The sequence below is a fragment of the Heloderma suspectum genome, chromosome 1 (genome assembly GCF_057233095.1).
Source record: "Heloderma suspectum isolate Gila_16-S chromosome 1, 16-S_ref, whole genome shotgun sequence".
Taxonomy (NCBI): Eukaryota; Metazoa; Chordata; class Lepidosauria; order Squamata; family Helodermatidae; genus Heloderma; species Heloderma suspectum.
This window is the reverse complement of record NC_139458.1, coordinates 396,877,225-396,894,608: the sequence shown is the minus strand read 5'-3', so window position 1 is coordinate 396,894,608 and position 17,384 is coordinate 396,877,225. Positions and strand designations below refer to the sequence as shown.

General features: G+C 44.8%; 1 protein-coding gene across 1 annotated transcript in view; it reads left to right on the top strand.

Moving 5' to 3' along the window:
• LYPLAL1 (lysophospholipase like 1) overlaps window positions 1–17,384 on the top strand; it is a 35,070-nt gene that overhangs the window by 7,796 nt on the left and 9,890 nt on the right. The window contains exon 3 of the mRNA XM_084828777.1: window positions 14,152–14,321. Coding sequence (XP_084684903.1) covers window positions 14,152–14,321 — 170 coding nt within the window. The remainder of the gene's footprint in view (window positions 1–14,151; window positions 14,322–17,384) is intronic.

Genomic DNA, 17,384 nt, shown 5'->3' with positions numbered 1-17,384 from the left:
TCTTTTCCATTCATTTCTTGTTCTTGACTGACTGCATATTTTGATCTGAGACTGCAGTGGGCTCTCTGCAAGTTATCCCCCCCCCCATCACTTTTAACATTGTTGTGTGCAAATTAAAAACCTTTTTTTGCATTTGGCTTTGGCAACTGGGTGTTAAATCACAGAACATCACAGTGCATCTACCTTCCTGAGAAGTGCCATTAACTAACACAGTGAAATAGAGCAGATGTAAGCTAAGTATTTATGTTAGAAGTATTGGAGAAGACAGGATACCCTGGAGAAGATGCTGATGCTAGGGAAAGTGGAAGGCAAAAGGAGGAGGGGCCGACCAAGGGCAAGATGGATGGATGATATTCTGGAGGTGACGGACTCGACCTTGGGGGAGCTGGGGGTGGTGACGGCCGACAAGCTCTGGCGTGGGCTGGTCCATGAAGTCACGAAGAGTCGGAAGCGACTGACCGAATAAACAACAAGAAGAAAGAATAGACATTTGCAGAGAATCTTTTAGTTAGGTCGGTATGGTCCCGTGGATAGGATTTTGCATCTACACCTGGATGATCAGGCTTCAAATCTCTGTCCAGATACAGAGTCACAGCCTGGTAATGGACAAATAATTCTTTTTTTGGACTCATTCTTCATTTGTAAATAAGTGGCTAAAGGGGGCTCTTGCATCGGTAGAAATTAGTTCTTGTCACACAGCGATAAATGTATTAGTCTTTAGGGGAGATAATGAGAATGAATGAAATAAGGATTGTAAGATACTTGACACATCATTACAAGTCCCATGTATGGCAGTGATTAGTACGATTATAATTATTTCAGGATTTTAAAGTATAAAGAAGTTTTGTTCATGTACCAGTGGTTTTATTTGTGCACGTATGCGCACACAAGTTCAGGACAAATGCTCACTTCCTATGTTTGTTTTTTAACTGCCAATTTTGTTAAGGTCTTTAGCATCAGCTCTTTAGCAAACTGGACTTTAAAACTGTCTAAACTTGCATAGTATTGCACCCTTACTAAGGTGCTGGAGAAGGCCTGTCTAATTGGACAATGGACAGCAGAAAAAACAATGCAACATCCATTATGGTCTGTGCTGTGTTCATTTGCTCTCAAAAGCTGCAGGTCTGATCTGCAGCCCAGTTAATCTGAACTGCTGAAATTAACCTGATTCAGTATCCCTGCTGCTAACCAGGGTGACCACCTAGTCCTAAAATTTGCCGCACCACCACATCAATGCGCAACGCAGAACATACCAACTGCAGCACGAGCGTCAGTTTATGGGAGGACATCTGTTGGGCTTCATGACATCCTGCTGCCCAAGCTGTGTGAAAAGGGGGCAGAGCTCTATAACAAACAATGCTGCCTTGGGCTACTTTCAGCAGCAACCAAGGACAGCTTGGTGGTACTTGGCTGGAAGTAGGGATGTACGAAAGTCATTTACCTTTCGCGGATTATGTTGATGGTGGGGGGGAGGCGTTCTGTCCCTCCCCCCGGAATCCTCGCCGGGGGGGAGAGGCGCTCCGTTCCTCCCCCTCGGAATCCTCCGCAGCCGGCTGTGCTCCGCAGCAGCTCCGCGGAGCAGCCGGCCAGGCCCAGCCAGGCCAGAGCCGTCCGCAGCCGGATTTCCGGCCGGGGAGGGCTCTGGGTAAAAAAAAAAAAAAAAAGCGTATGCAAATGACGGCGGCCGTACCCGCCGCCATTTGCGTATGCCTTTTTTTTTTTTTACCCAGACATTTTAGGCTACGTAAAAACTTACATAGCCTATCACGTCTCTGTTAAAAAAAAAAAAAAACTGCAAATGGTGGCGGCGGCAGCCAGTCGGAAGACCATCTGCCTAAGCCGCCGCCGGAGCCTCCGCCTCCCGGAAGATCCGACCCAGGTAAGTCGGGATCCACAGGGGGGTGGCAGGCTGTTCCATCACAGATTTCGGGGGGCCGAATGTACTCTGGCGGAGTTCTCTGCCATCCCTAGCTGGAAGCCTCCTCAGCCAAGGCTGGATGGATATCTGTTGGGAATGTTCCCAGTATAGGATGTCTTTTTCTCAGAGCTGGAAGTTGATATACATCTGTGATTCCCAAATTCTGTATCAGGCAAACTAGCATACCCGGAGGAAGGCTGAAGACTACGCCATATATTGGCTGCATTCTAGGCCTGTTGGAGCATTGTTTCCCCTTCTTTCTCTCCATATATGGTCAATGACACCAGAGGGAGGGAGGGAGGGCACACCAGGATTCTCTGATACAGTTTGTGCTACAACTGACAGGTGTGATGGAATCCCGGAGGCAGTGCAATGTCCAAGGTAGCATACTCCTACCACTAAATCCCTTCCCGGAGGCAGTGCAATGTCCAAGGTAGCATACTCCTACCACTAAATCCCTGAGTGACTGGACAAAAGAGGAAGGCTGAACTGCAGGAGGGTCTTACTAGCTGAACTGCCACCAGTTGCAATGATGATGCCACTTCATTGTTTTGGGAGCTGATCAAAAAATATAGGTGCACCTTTTTTCAGTGTGAGAATAAACCAAACCTCCCAATTTTAATCCAGAAAAAAACCCTCTGCCCTTGATATCTGAAGTTGGAGAAAAGCCGGTCTACATGATCTCTTGGATCTTGGCGAACCCCAGTTCTTGCTGTCCCCTTTGCTCACTACATTCTATTTATGGGGATCGAATGGGGTGGGCTAGGGTAATTTTAGAAAAGTGATGTTTTTAATGTTGAATTTTATTTTGTAAACTGTTTTTATTGTTGTACATCGCCCAGAGTGGCTGGGTGACTGGCCAGATGGGCGATTAATAAATTTAATTAATCAATCAATTAATTAATAATTTCACCTCGCCTATATGAAGCTCTTCATTTGCAGCAATTTGCTGGCTTGCTAGAGCTATGCCAATATTGCATGATGATGCGACAGCTCGACTGTTCACAGTTGGGGTATCGGTGGATCTCATTGCAACGACTTTGGGCTCTGGGTTGCGCTGGGTGTCTAATAATTGTAATCATCTATAGCAGATCTTTCTGTACCAGTAGCCAATAGCTCAGTTTTAGAGTATGTGCTTCACGTGAAAAAGTCACTAGCATCTCCAGTTGAAATGGGATCAGGTAGCTACCATAGGAAGTGATGCAAAATACCTTCTGCCAGTCAGAGTAGACAGTACTGGGCCAGATGGACAATAATCTGATCTAGCATAAGTCAGTTTCTTGTGTGTCTAATAGTCTCAGTGCAGATGTAACATTTTTGAACTCTTAACCATGATTAAGAAATCAGGCCACACAGGAACCAAAGTTATTTTTGCTCTAAATGTGACTCCCATGTAATTGACAGGAATGATGGATGGATAATGGTAGTTCTTGGCGTATTATGTCTAGCAATTAGCTTGTGATAATAATAAAATGATTGCATTTAATAAAAACATTGGGCCCAAAAGCCCTTAAAGGAGCAATGTGTTAGCCAGTGCTCATTGTTTATTTGCAAGAGGTGAATTTCAGGGATGGATTTTTCGAAGGCAGAATTCTAGAAGGTTCATTTGTGGCCAAATAATAATTTTGCAAAGATTAGACAACTTGTTGGTAAGGAACTGGGTAGGTATCATGGTTTGTATTTGAACGAGTCACTGAATTCCCTATGATGTAGAAATAACAACTGCATCAACTTTCCGTAGTTAAATATAACTTAGTTTTTTCTCTCTCCACACCCCCCCCCCCATTATTGTGATTAAATGTGCTGTGACTTAAGTTGGGGCTTTAAAAATAGCATCCACTGCCACGTCTGTCCAAGTGGTGGGTTTTTTTTCCGAGTAAACGGGTGTTTTTTTTCCTCTCCTTTGAGCGGGCATGGCTGCAACTTTAAATACTGTTTCAGCTGCTAGCAGTGTGATTTAAATATTTGTTTTGTGTTGAATGTCTAAATCAGGACAGAATACTGCTCCCCCCACCACCACCACCACCCCTTTGCCTTTCTCTTAAATATAAAGTGATAGTTTAAATTGGCATTGAAGATGCTAACGTGGTCAGGTTAAAATTCTGTTGTCTCAACTTTTTGAAATAACTATATTGTACCTCGTTATTTTTCCCTTCAACAAATTTAGGTCAAATAATCTTCGTGCTATGTAGCATTTCTTTCTCATAATTCTTCCCATTGTAAATCCAGAGTTAACCTATGAATAAATGGGCTCTATGGGCACTCGCTCAATAGCTAACAGATAACGTATGCACTTTTTATTATACATTTTGCAAATAATTTTGATCTTCCATTTAAGTAAATATTTGTGGAGCCCTGGAAAATCGCTTTCTAGCGCAAACTTTTTTTTTCTGAGCTTGCAGTGGCTCAGGCTTTTGTCTGAGCTTCTCATGGTATGTCACTCTCTTTAGCCACAATACCAAATCACCAGTCAGCTTGGCACTATTTTAAATAGATTGGCAGCTATTTGATCCACAGGAGCCTTGCTGATCATAACTGAGGTGAGTCAGTAAAACCGTGTTGAGACTTGTTCTGCATAGTGCCCACCCAGACTCTCAAGGAAATATTTTATTAATCTTTCCTATTGAGGATTCCTATCCTTGTTCACCAACCTTAACCAATAGGTTACCGTTGGGTCCCTCTAGTGTGTGGGCAGGGTTGGATACTGCTGTGTGATTTTGCTGGTTGTGAATACATTTCATTCATGTTGATGGGACTGGACTTCAGGGGACATTTTCAGGTGGAAGTATTTCTCCTGCAACCGCTTCATGGTTTAGTACAGGGGTAGGCAACCCAGCACCCTCTAGATGTGCTGGATGACACCTCATATAATCTCTGACCATTTGCTGTTCTCTCTGGGGCTTATAGGAGTTGTAGTCCAAAACATCTGGAGGTCACGAGGCTGCCTACTCTTGGTTAGAGGTACTAGCTTTTGTTAGGCCTGACCCTTTGCCCAATATGCAGCTGACAGAGACAATGCCTGGCCCCTGGTGATACCGGGCCCAGTCAAAATTGTACAGCGACCAGAAATCATGACTAATGCAGAAGCATCAGAAAAGAGTGCAAGATTTTATAGGAGATTTTGGAACTGTATATTTTGGACACATTTACAGTTTGTCTTGTTCTTATTTAGAGATGCTGCACTGAGGTAATCCCAGAAGGCAAGAACTTCTTGTTCTTCATTTCTTATATTGACTATAACAAATGGAGAACATTATATTGAAATATTCTTCATTTCTTAGTGTCTCTTCTTGAGCCTCCATTCATACATGACTATATCCAGCACTTGATGACTACAACATCAAGTGTCGATTTGCATGTGTGACAGGGCAGTATGGAGAGGAAAGTTCTGTCACCTCAAACAATCACAATGCTTTTCAGTGGAATCAGATGACATAGTCAGCTGCAGTCATGAGAGCAGAGGACAGGAAGGCCTGGCGTGTTATGGTCCATGGGGTCACGAAGAGTTGGACACGACTTAACGACTGAACAATAACAACAACAACAAATCAAGTACAGATAAAAGAAGTACATTCATATGTGAATCTGTCCCTCCAGGAAAAAGCAAGCATACATAATAGTAAAGCAATGCCATGTGCACAAGCATGCCTGAAACCAGGGCGTCGATCTCAGATATTTGAATTCTCTCTTCTGGAGTAAGGGAAAGAAAAGAAGCATTGGCAGCTGCTGAGGACTGGCAGTAAAAAGGTAAAAGTGATTGTAGCTAGGGATGTATTTCAGTTTGGTTTTGATCAGGATTTTACCCAGTTTACAACTTCCAGATTGAACATGGACTTGGATGCAATCTGGTCAGAGTCTGTACATTTCCAAGCTTGCAATGTGATTCACAGACCAAAAAAAATGTGTTTGACAGCATGCATACATTTGAAAAATGCACAAGTGTACTTTTGAAAAATGAGCACAAATGCAGTTTAATCAGTTGGAGAAGAATGTGTACATTTCAAAGATGTGCACGACTGACATTCAGAAAAATACGCACGAGAATTAGGGATGTACGAAAGTGACTTACCTTTCGCGGATTATGTTGATGGTGGGGGGGAGGTGTTCTGTCCCTCCCCCCGGAATCCTGGATGAGGGGGGAGGCGATCCGTTCCTCCCCCCCGGAATCCTCGATGGCCGGCTGTGCTCCGCAGCAGCTCCGCGGAGTAGCCGGCCAGGCCCAGCCCAGCCCAGAGCCGTCCGCAGCCAGATTTCCGGCCGCGGAGGGCTCTGGGGGAAAAAAAACAAAACTGTTTGCGTTCCTTATTTTTGGCCATCTGAATCTACGTAAATATGTACGTAGACTATGACGGCGAAAATAAAGGGAAACACAAATAGCGTAGCGGGCGCTATTTGCGTCCCTTTTTTATTCCCCGTTTTAGCTTACGTAAATCTTTACGTAGCCTATCACGTTGTGTTTTTTTTTTAAAACCCAGCCATGATAGGCTACATAAATCTTTACGTAGCCTATCACGTCTTTTTTTTTTTTTTAACAAGACTGCAAATGGCGGCGGCGGCGGCAGCCAGTCGGAAGACCAGCAGCCGCTGAAGCCGGAGCCGCCGCCGCCCGGAAGATCCGCCCCAGGTAAGTCTCGTCCTGGAGGGGATCCACGGGGGGGCAGGCCGTTCCGCCATGGGAGTTCGGGGGGCCGAATGCACTGGCATTCGGCCTCACCGAGTTCCGTGGCAGAATTCTCTGACATCCATAACGAGAATACATATGGATTTTCACTCAAAAATTTATAAACAAAGCTCACAATCTGTTATGGACCCAAGTTGGAATGAGTTTCAAGCTTCGAGGAACGAGCTTCAAGATGGGATTTGGAGAACTTCAGCAAGCTCAAGTTTTGCTGATTCGCACATCCCTTATAGCTCCACCAGGGAATCATATGTGCAGATGTTGGATACTTTCTTCTCTCCTGTTGTCTTTTAATTGACATTGGTTCCGACATTCATGGATGGATGGTTAGACAGACATTTTGGATATATAGGTATTTCATCAGCCATTCTATTAGGGATGTACGAAAGTCACTTACCTTTTCGAAGGGTGACATTCGCAGTGGGGGGGAGGCGCTCTGTCCCTCCCCCCGAAATTCTCTCTGACCGGCTCCACTCGGCGGTGATTCCCCGGGGCCGCTGGCCAGGGCTGCCTGCAGCTGGACATCCAGCCGCTGGGCAGCCTGCACAGGGACGCAAATGGCAGCTGCCGTAGCCGCCACCATTTGCGTCCCTGTATTTTGCCGTGATAGGCTACGTAAATACTTACGCAGCCTATCACGGCTTCCGCAGAGATGCAAACGGCGTCCCTGCATTAGCCGTGATAGGCTTCGTAAGTATTTACATAGTCTATCACGGCTATAATGAAGAAGCGAATGGCGGACGCGGACGCAGCCACCATTTGCAAAGCAGTGCAAACAGCAGCAGGTAGGTGTCCCGTTTCGCACACCTTTCGCAGGGCAGGGGCGGGTTCGTTCCGCCATGGATTTTGGGGGGCCGAATGCATTGGCATTCGGCCTCACCGAGATCCGTGGCGGAATTCTCTGACATGCCTACATTCTATACTGCCCACTGAAACCCTATATAAATACATGGCTGAAATATATCCTTGCTTATGCTTTAAAAACAAATGCTTTAGTCCAGGAGTGGGCAACTTGTAGCCTTCCAGATGTTTTGGCCTACATCTCCCATCAGCCCTAACCAGTATAGCTTATGGTTGCCACAAGTTACCCAACCCTGCTTTGGGCTGACAGCCTAAATTTGTTAAAGGTTTAGAAGCAAATAAAGGACAAATCAAAACTTTAAAAATGTCATTTTGGGGGTAGGGGAATATATAAATGTGTGTGTGTGTATGTTCAGAAATTATTTTAATTCATTTTTAATTACATTTTGAGGTGGGAGTAAGACTGATTTATGATACATGAGAATGGAAGCTGTGAAACCTTACTAAAAAAAAACTCTAGGCTCAGATTCAGGAAAGCAATTAAGCATATGCATCCATCTTCCGTGGGTGAAACTAAAAGGGGTAAGATCTAGCCAAGTGGCTAAATCTCCCCACATTAAAATCAAGGATACTTAAAACATGTGCTTGACTTTGCTTGGATCATGCCCATGGCTGATGGAAGTAAAAGAAATTTCAGCAGACAGAATTTATTACAGTGAAGAAGCTGAGTTGACATACTTATACTTTTTTTTAAGTGCGCACATACAGCTGTTCTTCAGAGCGGTAGTTGAAAAGTCTGGCATCAATGCTGATGGTGAACACTTCTGTTGCCAATGGGATGGGAGCCAAGAGACATCAGGAGCTAGTACCAATGGATTAATCTACACAAAACTGGATGTCAAGAAAAGAAAACAAACCTCTTTGTTCTATTGTAGAAGGAATGGCATCCATACTATAGCCACGTCTACCCAGATTTAGTGCCTGCCATTTTAGAAGAAAGACTCCGCTACCTATTTTTTAAGTGCAGTGTATTTTGGCCACCTAATGCGAAGAGAAAACTCCCTGGAAAAGACCCTGATGCTGGGAAAGACTGAAGGCAAAAGGAGAAGGGGACGGCAGAGGATGAGATGGCTAGATAGCATCACCGATGCAATGAATATGAACTTGAGCACGCTCCGGGAGAGAGCGCAGGACAGGAAGGCCTGGCGTGCTATGGTCCATGGGGTCACGAAGAGTCGGACACGACTGAACGACTGAACAACAATGCTACTCTGTATTGTCCAACAGCCTAATTGCCCTTTACAATTATACTTCAGATTCAGACCGTATTGTCCCTTATATCCTAAATGTTTTATTTTATTTATTTATTTAATTTATTAATCGCCCATCTGGCTGGTCACCCGGCCACTCTGGGTGATGTACAGCAGTACAAACAGTCTAAAACAATAACATTAAACATTAAAACATCATTTTCTAAAAATACCCTAACCCACCCCAAATGCCTGCCTGAACAACTAAGTTTTCAATGCATGGCAGAAGCTCATTAAAGAGGGAGCATGGCGGAATTCCCTAGGGAGGGAGTTCCACGGAGTGGGGGCCACCACAAAGAAGACCCTCTCCCTCGTCCTCACCACCTTACCTGTCCTGGCTGATGGGACAGAGAGAAGGCAATCCGAGGCTGATCTTGTTGAGCGGCCTGTCTGGTGTTGCTGGAGGCACTCCTTGAGATAGGCTGGGCCGGAACCGTATAGGGGTTTAAAGGTCAAAACCAACACTTTGAATTTGGCCCAGAAAACAACTGGTAGCCAGTGCAACTCCTTCAGCACCAGAGTGATGTGATCACACCAGCGGCTGCCTTTAATCAAGTGATCCACCACGTTCTGCACCTGCTGCAGCTTCCAAACCGTCTTCAAGGGTAACCCCACGTAGAGCATTTTGTCTTGCTGCTAAACTGGATTGACAGTCCTGGGTCCAGAGCTAGATTCCAGAGCTTCATCTTGGAAGGGATGGATTACGCATTCCTCCTTCTGCCACAGATTTTTTTAAGATAATGGCACCCTCTTTCTAAATACACTTTTCCTGAACTAAAGTTTTTCTTACGTTCTGATTCAGAAAAATAGATCTTGTACAAAAAGATTAAAATGGTGTTGTCCATTTTAATGGAGGCCACAGATACAGAATGGCTATATATATATATGCTGCTTCAGTTAAAAATAAATAAATAAGGCAAGTCTGTATGAGCAGGGTAGCTCAGTATATGCATTGGGGCAATTGAGGCCAAATTCCACATAGTGGTGACAGTTCCAGAATGGAATAGCTTCAATCACATGGAAAGAAAGGAGCAGGAGGTCTATTTTCAAGTGTAAAAGGGATGCATGTATGAGGTAGAGCTCAGCCACAGTTTCTCAGACTACATTTTTTGGAGAGGATTTCTGAGCTTGTTCTTTTTCTCCACCCCTTTGAAAAAGAAGGCTACTTTTACAGGATTTTCTTCACCATTTTGGGGGGGTGGCTGCCATTCCACCACCAACCCCTCCCTGAGCCCCCAGGGTTGACCAGGTCATTGTGAAGGATACAAAATGGAGGCCAGGCTGCCAACACGATGGTTGCTGCCACCGCTTGCAACAACAGCAAAAAATTCAGCACCACCACCCCCTTTAGCGGGGAAAAGAAAGATGCTGTGTTACTGCCACTTCTAGTGGTGATAGCCATGCTAATGTTTTCTCTCATTTCTCTGCTCTCAAATACGGTGGAGAATTTTGAGAGGCCATTTTGTGCACAGCTCTAGTATGAGGAGTGGAGGAACCCCCCTCCCCCCATCATTGAGTTCCTTGAGTGCTTTTCTGTTCAACTGAAGTCAGATACTGGACTTGACTTAGCCTGGTGAAAAGTGTTGGGTGAGGGGGAAGAGTGTGGGGAGGCAAACACTGGGTATAGGATGGGTTCAGGTTACTTTTGCTATTAAAATTGGATCACCCTCTGCCATCCTTCTAGATTAAGGGTGGTCAATTTGTGGCCATCCAGATGTTTTGGCCTACAACTCCCATCAGCTCTAACCATTGGTAATGTTGGCTAGGGCTGATGGGAGTTGTGACCCTCCAGACATTTTGGCCTACATGTTGCCCGCCCATTCTACATGATTACCATATTTAAACAGGTGTAACTCCCATATTACATCTAGGTTGATCCTTAGGCTAACGTTATATGTACAACAATCCACCTATGTGTAGTGTAACCAGTGGATGCTGGTGGCTCCAATGTCAGTGGGGTGGGGAATCTGCTATCTTGGAGAGCTCCTTTAGAGTTCTGACTGGAACCTGGGGCAGATTCACCACCCAACTGACATCACAGCCACCAGCCTCCAGTGATTGTAACACTACTTGTTTGAGCAGAAATCCCTGTGTAAACCCAACAGTGTGAGTGGCTTCCCAAAATCTGACATGATTTTAATTCTGCCAGCACAAGTTCAATCCCTTTTAAGGAGGATTGCACTGGTGTGATCAAGTTCTATCCAGATCGTATGGGTGGGCAGGAACCCAAACAACTTAGCTTTTCTCAGAAGGTTATGCTATAACTGGTCGCTCATACTTGTGGATGCAAAATATGAAACAGAGCTGAGAAATACTTTTTGTTGTAAGCAGAGCTACCTTGTATTTAAGGTTATAGAACTATTCCTTAAAACCTCCCTCATAGCTGAATACAGAAAATGGCACTAATTTGGCCTTCAACATGATGGGTCAATAGAAGCTCAGGACCTGTATAGGTTGGTCACAGGCTGCTGGCAATTTCTGGGATGATGCAAAATGGGTCCCTGCCCACCCATACGATCTGGATGTTTTGCATCAGATGTTTTGGCCTACAACCCCCATCATCTCTAACCATTGGCTATGCTGGCTAGGGCTGATGGGAATTGTGGCCCTCCAAACATTTTGGCCTACATGTTGCCCATTATCTGTGTTTAGGACCATATGGCTAAGATATCAGATGCCATAACTGTCATCTGATACCTTAGCCATATGGTCCTAAACACAGATAATGAGCAAAGAGAAGAGCACCTGTCAGTAGCTGCTGGATCTGTAGCTGCCTTGTGTGGTGAACCACTGAACCACAGGTAATAGCCTTCCCAGTGAAGGCTGTAGACTGACCCCACCTACCCAAGCTGGCCATTTGATCCTTCTGGATAGGAAGGAGTATAAAGGGCTTCCTGTTCCAGCTGAGTCTTGCTCTGCCTACATGGTCTTCCTTAGCTCTGATGTGTTCCTTCCTATATACTTGTTTATTCTTCTGCCCTGCCTCCTGGTCTGTTCTCCAGTTCTCACTTGTTCTCTAGTCCTGAATGCTGGCTTGTCCCATGTCTTCCAGGTCCTGGGTCACCACAAACTGCTGTCCATTGGCCCAGGCCTGACAGGAACTGAATGCTATTTTATAAGCCCATAGCTGTATCCCCAAGCATACTCACTGGGAATTAAGACTTGTTAAAATCATTGAGCCTGAACATACTGTATGGTTGCCAAAGGGATGCTGCTAAAAACAGTTTCTCTGTGTTGAGTTCTCAGCACCCAGCTGCGATATTTAAAACTGTACACCATGCAGTTAGCTGCTATTGGGTGGAGAATTTTGTGGAGGCCACTGCTGAGGATGCAGAAATGCTCCAAGTGATGGTGGCCCTCTGCAAATTATGTTACTTTATGCAGTTTGTACAGTGTAGACCAGGCAGGGATGGGTCATAGGTAGATCTCCAGATGTTTTGGACTTCAACTCCCAGAAGCCTCTGCTAGCATGATCAATAGGAATGCTGGGAGTTGAGGTCCAAAACATCTGGAGATCTACTTTGTGCCCACCCCTGGCGCAGAGGCTAAAAGCCCATGCTGTGAATTCAGAAGGACCAAGTTCAGTTCTTCCCTTTGTCACAAATTTACTAAGTAGTCTTAAAGTAAGCCACTATTCAGCCCATGCCAGCAATATGGTCAGTATCACTGTCATGGCAGTAACAACACTGACCAGGGATGTGCCTCAATTAGTTCGAAAGCCAAGCCAAGTGGGGCTCCTTCAGAACTTTTCTGGTGCTTCCTGAGGTGAAGTAGGCTTCCTTCCAAAGTGACCAGAACCAAAGTTGGACCCTGCATGAGGCTTCATTAAAGCTGGACCCTGCATGATTCTGCTTTCTAGGTGCTCAGGGTACATGCAGCCAGGCTCTGCTCTTGGGAATTGCCCATGGTAGTGTAATATGTGTGTTTTTACTCTTAAATGTGCCACGTGTGTGTATATACAGTGTGTGTGTACACACACACACACACGCCCCATTCAGCTGTTCTCAAACTGAGTGAAGTAAATGTGCAAGGAGGGGGAACATGTTATCTCCGCCCCCTCTGCCACCATTTCTGTTGCCCTCTACACATGGAAGGTCACTATCTGAAGATGAGAGCCTCTTCTAGCCATGGAAGCTCTCCATGCAATTTGGAACCTTAGAAAATCAGCAGGCTCCCCCTCTCTGCGCATTTACTTTATGCAGTGTGAGAACGCCTGAATAGGGCTTCTCCCTTTTCTAAATGACCCCATGGGTGCAAAAGGTGTGGCCCATGGCTGCAGGCGGCCTCCCAAGCCCTGTCTGGCAGACCCCCAAGGAAAAAGCCCAGATGGAAAAAAAGGAAAAACACTCTAGGAATGCACTCTATAGTTCCTGCAATAGAAGCTTTGTTCCTAGAGCATCTGCAGACTGTCCTAGGAATCAGTGCTTGAAGTCTCCTGCTTGCTTCTTAGTATGCTCTAGGAATAGGGCTTCTATGGCAGGAACCATACAGCCTGTTCCTAGTGTCCCGTCCCATCCCCCCCAGCCATTTTTAAGCAGTTTGTTTGTTTGTTTGTTTTTTTAAGTTTCAGGTAACAAGAGTGTGGGATGTCAGGATCCTTCAGCAAGACAGTGAATTAGAGAAGGGAAAGGGGCTAGGAGCCTGGTATTCCTGGCTGGTTTTAGAACTGAGGTTTCTCAGAGGAGCAGGGCCTGCCCAAGACATTTTGCTGCCTGAGGTGAAGGCCAAAATGTTGCCTTCCCTCACTCCCTATAGAAAAGACAAAGACAACTAGATTGGCAGTTGAATCTTCTTTCAACAGTGGCAAGGGACACCATTCTTTACTACACCTGAGAGCATCAGGCTACCTTTGGGGGCAAAGGGCTGGTCAAGTGACATACACAGCTCTGCCCACTCTGTGGCCCTCAGCATGTGCTGCCTGAGGCAAGGACCTCACTCTGCCTAACGGTAGGGCAGGTCCTGGGGAGGAGTATTGGTTTTGTCTGATTAAAGCAGGTGCCAGGTCTTTGAAACACCCTGAGGCAGGATTTGGATTTGAGTTAGTAGTTTCTGTCCCTTCCTTCCTTCCTTCCTTCCTTCCTTCCTTCCTTCCTTCCTTCCTCTCTTCCTCTCTCTCTCTCTCTCAGTTGTGTGTTGTATAAATGTGCATGCATATATGTATGCATGCACATGTGCAGCCCTTAACACCCACAGAAATATCCGATGCGGTCCTCAGGGCTGAAATGGTTGTACACCTTTAATTTAAGCAAATAGATCTGCTGCTGTCACATGTAGTTTGAGCCTTAAATATCTGCATGGTTGACCGATGGCCGTATGCCACCACCGCCACCTCCGCCCTGGCGCATGTGGAAAAAAGTCTGTGCTAAGGCACAGAATTACTTGGGGATTTCCGTGAATATATTATGGTTGTGTTCTCACACGTTTTTCATCAACCTCTCTTCCAGACCATATACACCTATGAGAGGATCCTTGTCCAATGTGTGGTTTGACAGATATAAGATCTCTAATGATTGCCCAGAACATATTGAAACGATTGACTCAATGTGTCAAGCACTTACGGGTTTGATTGATGACGAAGTTAAAAATGGCATCAGAAAGAACAGGATACTCTTGGGTAAGATTTAAAAGAAGAAAATATTTAACATTGGTCAAATTGCTCATCCTGTGAGCTGAGCCAAGCCTGAAAATGTGGTGAGTGGATATGGGGGCTTTGAGCAGCCAAAGAACTCGTTAATGCATAGGCAGTATTTCTGTTAATGCCTTTAAGGTACCATCCTCAGTTGTTATGATTGGTAGCAACTTCTAACAGAGTTTGTAACATTGGGGTTCTGTTGTAAAGCAGAGGCCAGTATCTGCTAAATTTTGAGATGGGCCTTTGTAAGTAGTCAGAGGTAATAGTCCAAGGCAGGCATAAGCTCTCTCTTGATGCCGCTTAACATCATTTTATTTGCATGTCTTTTGGGTTAAGGAGCTGAGTAACAATTGGAACAATCTTTTCTATTGTTTGATTATTCTGCTATGCAAGGCTACACTGAAATAGCTACGGCCTGCAGAATAATACTACAAACAATGTATTTTATAGCACTGGGGGCAGTATCCAATGCTGTTGCTATGCCTCTGCTAATTCCATTGAACCAGCAAGACTCACTGCTAGCACAACTGGAACTAGCAGTTCTTAAAGCAGCCCCGGAAACAAGCGGAAATGCTTGCTTACGGATCGGGACAGGTCAGTGGAGCTCCCTTCTGTGAGCTCTGCTGGCCTGCCCTGTTCTGGAAATGATCATTCCCTGTCATTTCCAGTTGCTTTAAGAATTGCTAGCTCCCCACTGCACTAGCGGTGTGAGTCCCACTGGCACACAGGCAGCATAGAATACTGTCCATAGAGTTTCCTAGGCACTGTACATAAATTAGGAAGACAACACACTCCCTGCCTGCGAGTGTATAGTCTAATAAGCAAGGTACAAATGGAAAAAAGGAACAGGGAGCAAACTGCAAATGCCCTAAGTCTCCATAGTTACATTAATGTTGCAGGCTTCTCCAACCTGATGCCAGCCAAATGTATTGGCCTGCAAATCCCACTATTGTCCATGCTGGCTGGAGATGGTGGGAATCATGATAGTCTAACACGTCTGGAGGGCATCAGGTTGGGAAAGGCTGGTTTAATGAATGACAATGTGGAATGGCCATCGTGGGAGACAGGCCTGGGTAGAGAGCAGCCAAATGGCTGTTGGTTCCAGCTGAGCTGATGGAGTGTCTTGTCTTCTTCCATTGCTGCAGCCAGGCATAAGACTGCAGTCATCCTTTTCCACAGCTCCCAGTCATTTTGATGAGATTTGAACAGAAAAGGTCCTTGTTGGCTGTGGTCTAGCTTTTCAACTAACTCTATGCCTGTTTAAATGCTCTATAGATGAGCCTTTCTCTTTTTGCGGGGGGGGGGGGACATACATGCAGGAAAAAAGTGTACGCCACATGTGACATTTGCACAACTCTTTATTTTGCCATGCATGCTTGTTGCTTGGAAGCTACAGCTGCTTCTTAACATGTGGAAGTATGATGATGTGCGCTGGTTTTTGTGTGTTCCCTCCCATATGGGGAAATGTTCTCTGTGAACCAGCCCTAAACCTTCATCACACTGGAATGAAAGAGGTGCTGCAGGCATGCTAACGAACTATCCAAGGTGGTGAAAATTTAGGTTTAATGTAGGAACTTCTAAATCGTATCCAGATGCCATCAAGATCCTCAGCAATGGAGCCAGGACCCTCCTTGCCTGTTTTCTTTCTAGTTCTAGTGTCCCCCCTCCCCTTTGCAGGTCTCTGTTTTCTTTTCCTTGGTGCCTTGTCTTGGCTACAGGATGTGTTGTCTTGGACAATGGTCAACGGCGTTCGTTTGATCTAATTTTCCTGTTTCACCTGCTGTCCCTGTGGCATATGGAGAAGAGCAGGTGTCTTCCACAGGACTGGCTAGGAAGGCATTTGCATATAGTACCTTGTAATGTGTCCTAGAAAAACAGAATCTTGGGGTAGGCTATTCTGGAAAGACATTATCTGTCTGAAAAGTCACTTGGGGAATATGTTTCTGCTTGGAACAGTTTTGCTTTATGAAGATGCTGAAACTGACTGGTGACTGACTGCCCAATGAAAGCATTCTTTTTAGTTATTTAAATAAGGTAGGTGAATTTAGCACAGTTTAAACAATAATAATAAAGTAATGCAGTTAGTACATCCTGGGTTAAAACCTTGTGAGGTTTACAAAACTAAAAAGAAAAGTTCTGTAATTCAGCTTGGTCCATAAGCATCATTCCAACAATGTAGTAGTTGAGTCACAGTATTGTTGAAATTATTAATCCCATCCAAGTTTTCTCTCTCCTGAGTGTGCTTAATTATTGGCATTTCTTCCATATTCATATCCACCTACCAGATTCTGAGCATCTGTTCTTTCTCTCCTTGATCTCTCTCTTCCTTTAAATAAAGTTTTAAGCATATGTTACAGTGATGCAAATTAAGTTCATTCTCTATGCATATAGAGGAGGGACCATAGCTCAGTGGCAAAGCATATGGTTTGCATGTGAAAGGTCTCAGGTTCAATGTATGACAGCCAGTTAAAAAAAAAAATGATGTAAAAGTCTTGTGTCTGAGACCCCAGAGAGCCGCTGCCAGGCAGAATAGACAATACATCTAGATGGACAGTTACTCATAAAAGTGAGAAATAGTTTCTCTGTTCATATCAAGCCTTTGATTTAAAGGCTCCATTCCAGATGAAGTCATGGACAACTAATCACTCATAACAATTGGCGGCCCTGGAAATGTGGCCCTGTCACAAGATGCATCCAGCTAGCTCATAAGGCTGTACATCAGCAACTAGGGATATACGGACTGTGTAAAATCTGCTCCATCTGTGTTTTGCGGATTGTCAGGTGCCTTTCGTTCCGTCATCCGCCCGCAGACGGATGCAATTTTGTTTTTTCATCATGCAGAAAAATACAGAAATAATTATGTAAATATTGATGTAAGTATTTACATAAGTATTTACATAAGTATTTACATAATTTACCTCAGTACATAACATTTAGCATATTGTCCCCCATTCCATTCAACGTTTCCTCAGCAGAAACTTCCGTATTTTTCTACGGATTTATATGCGTAAATTTCAGGAAAGTAAAACAATCATCCGAAAGTCC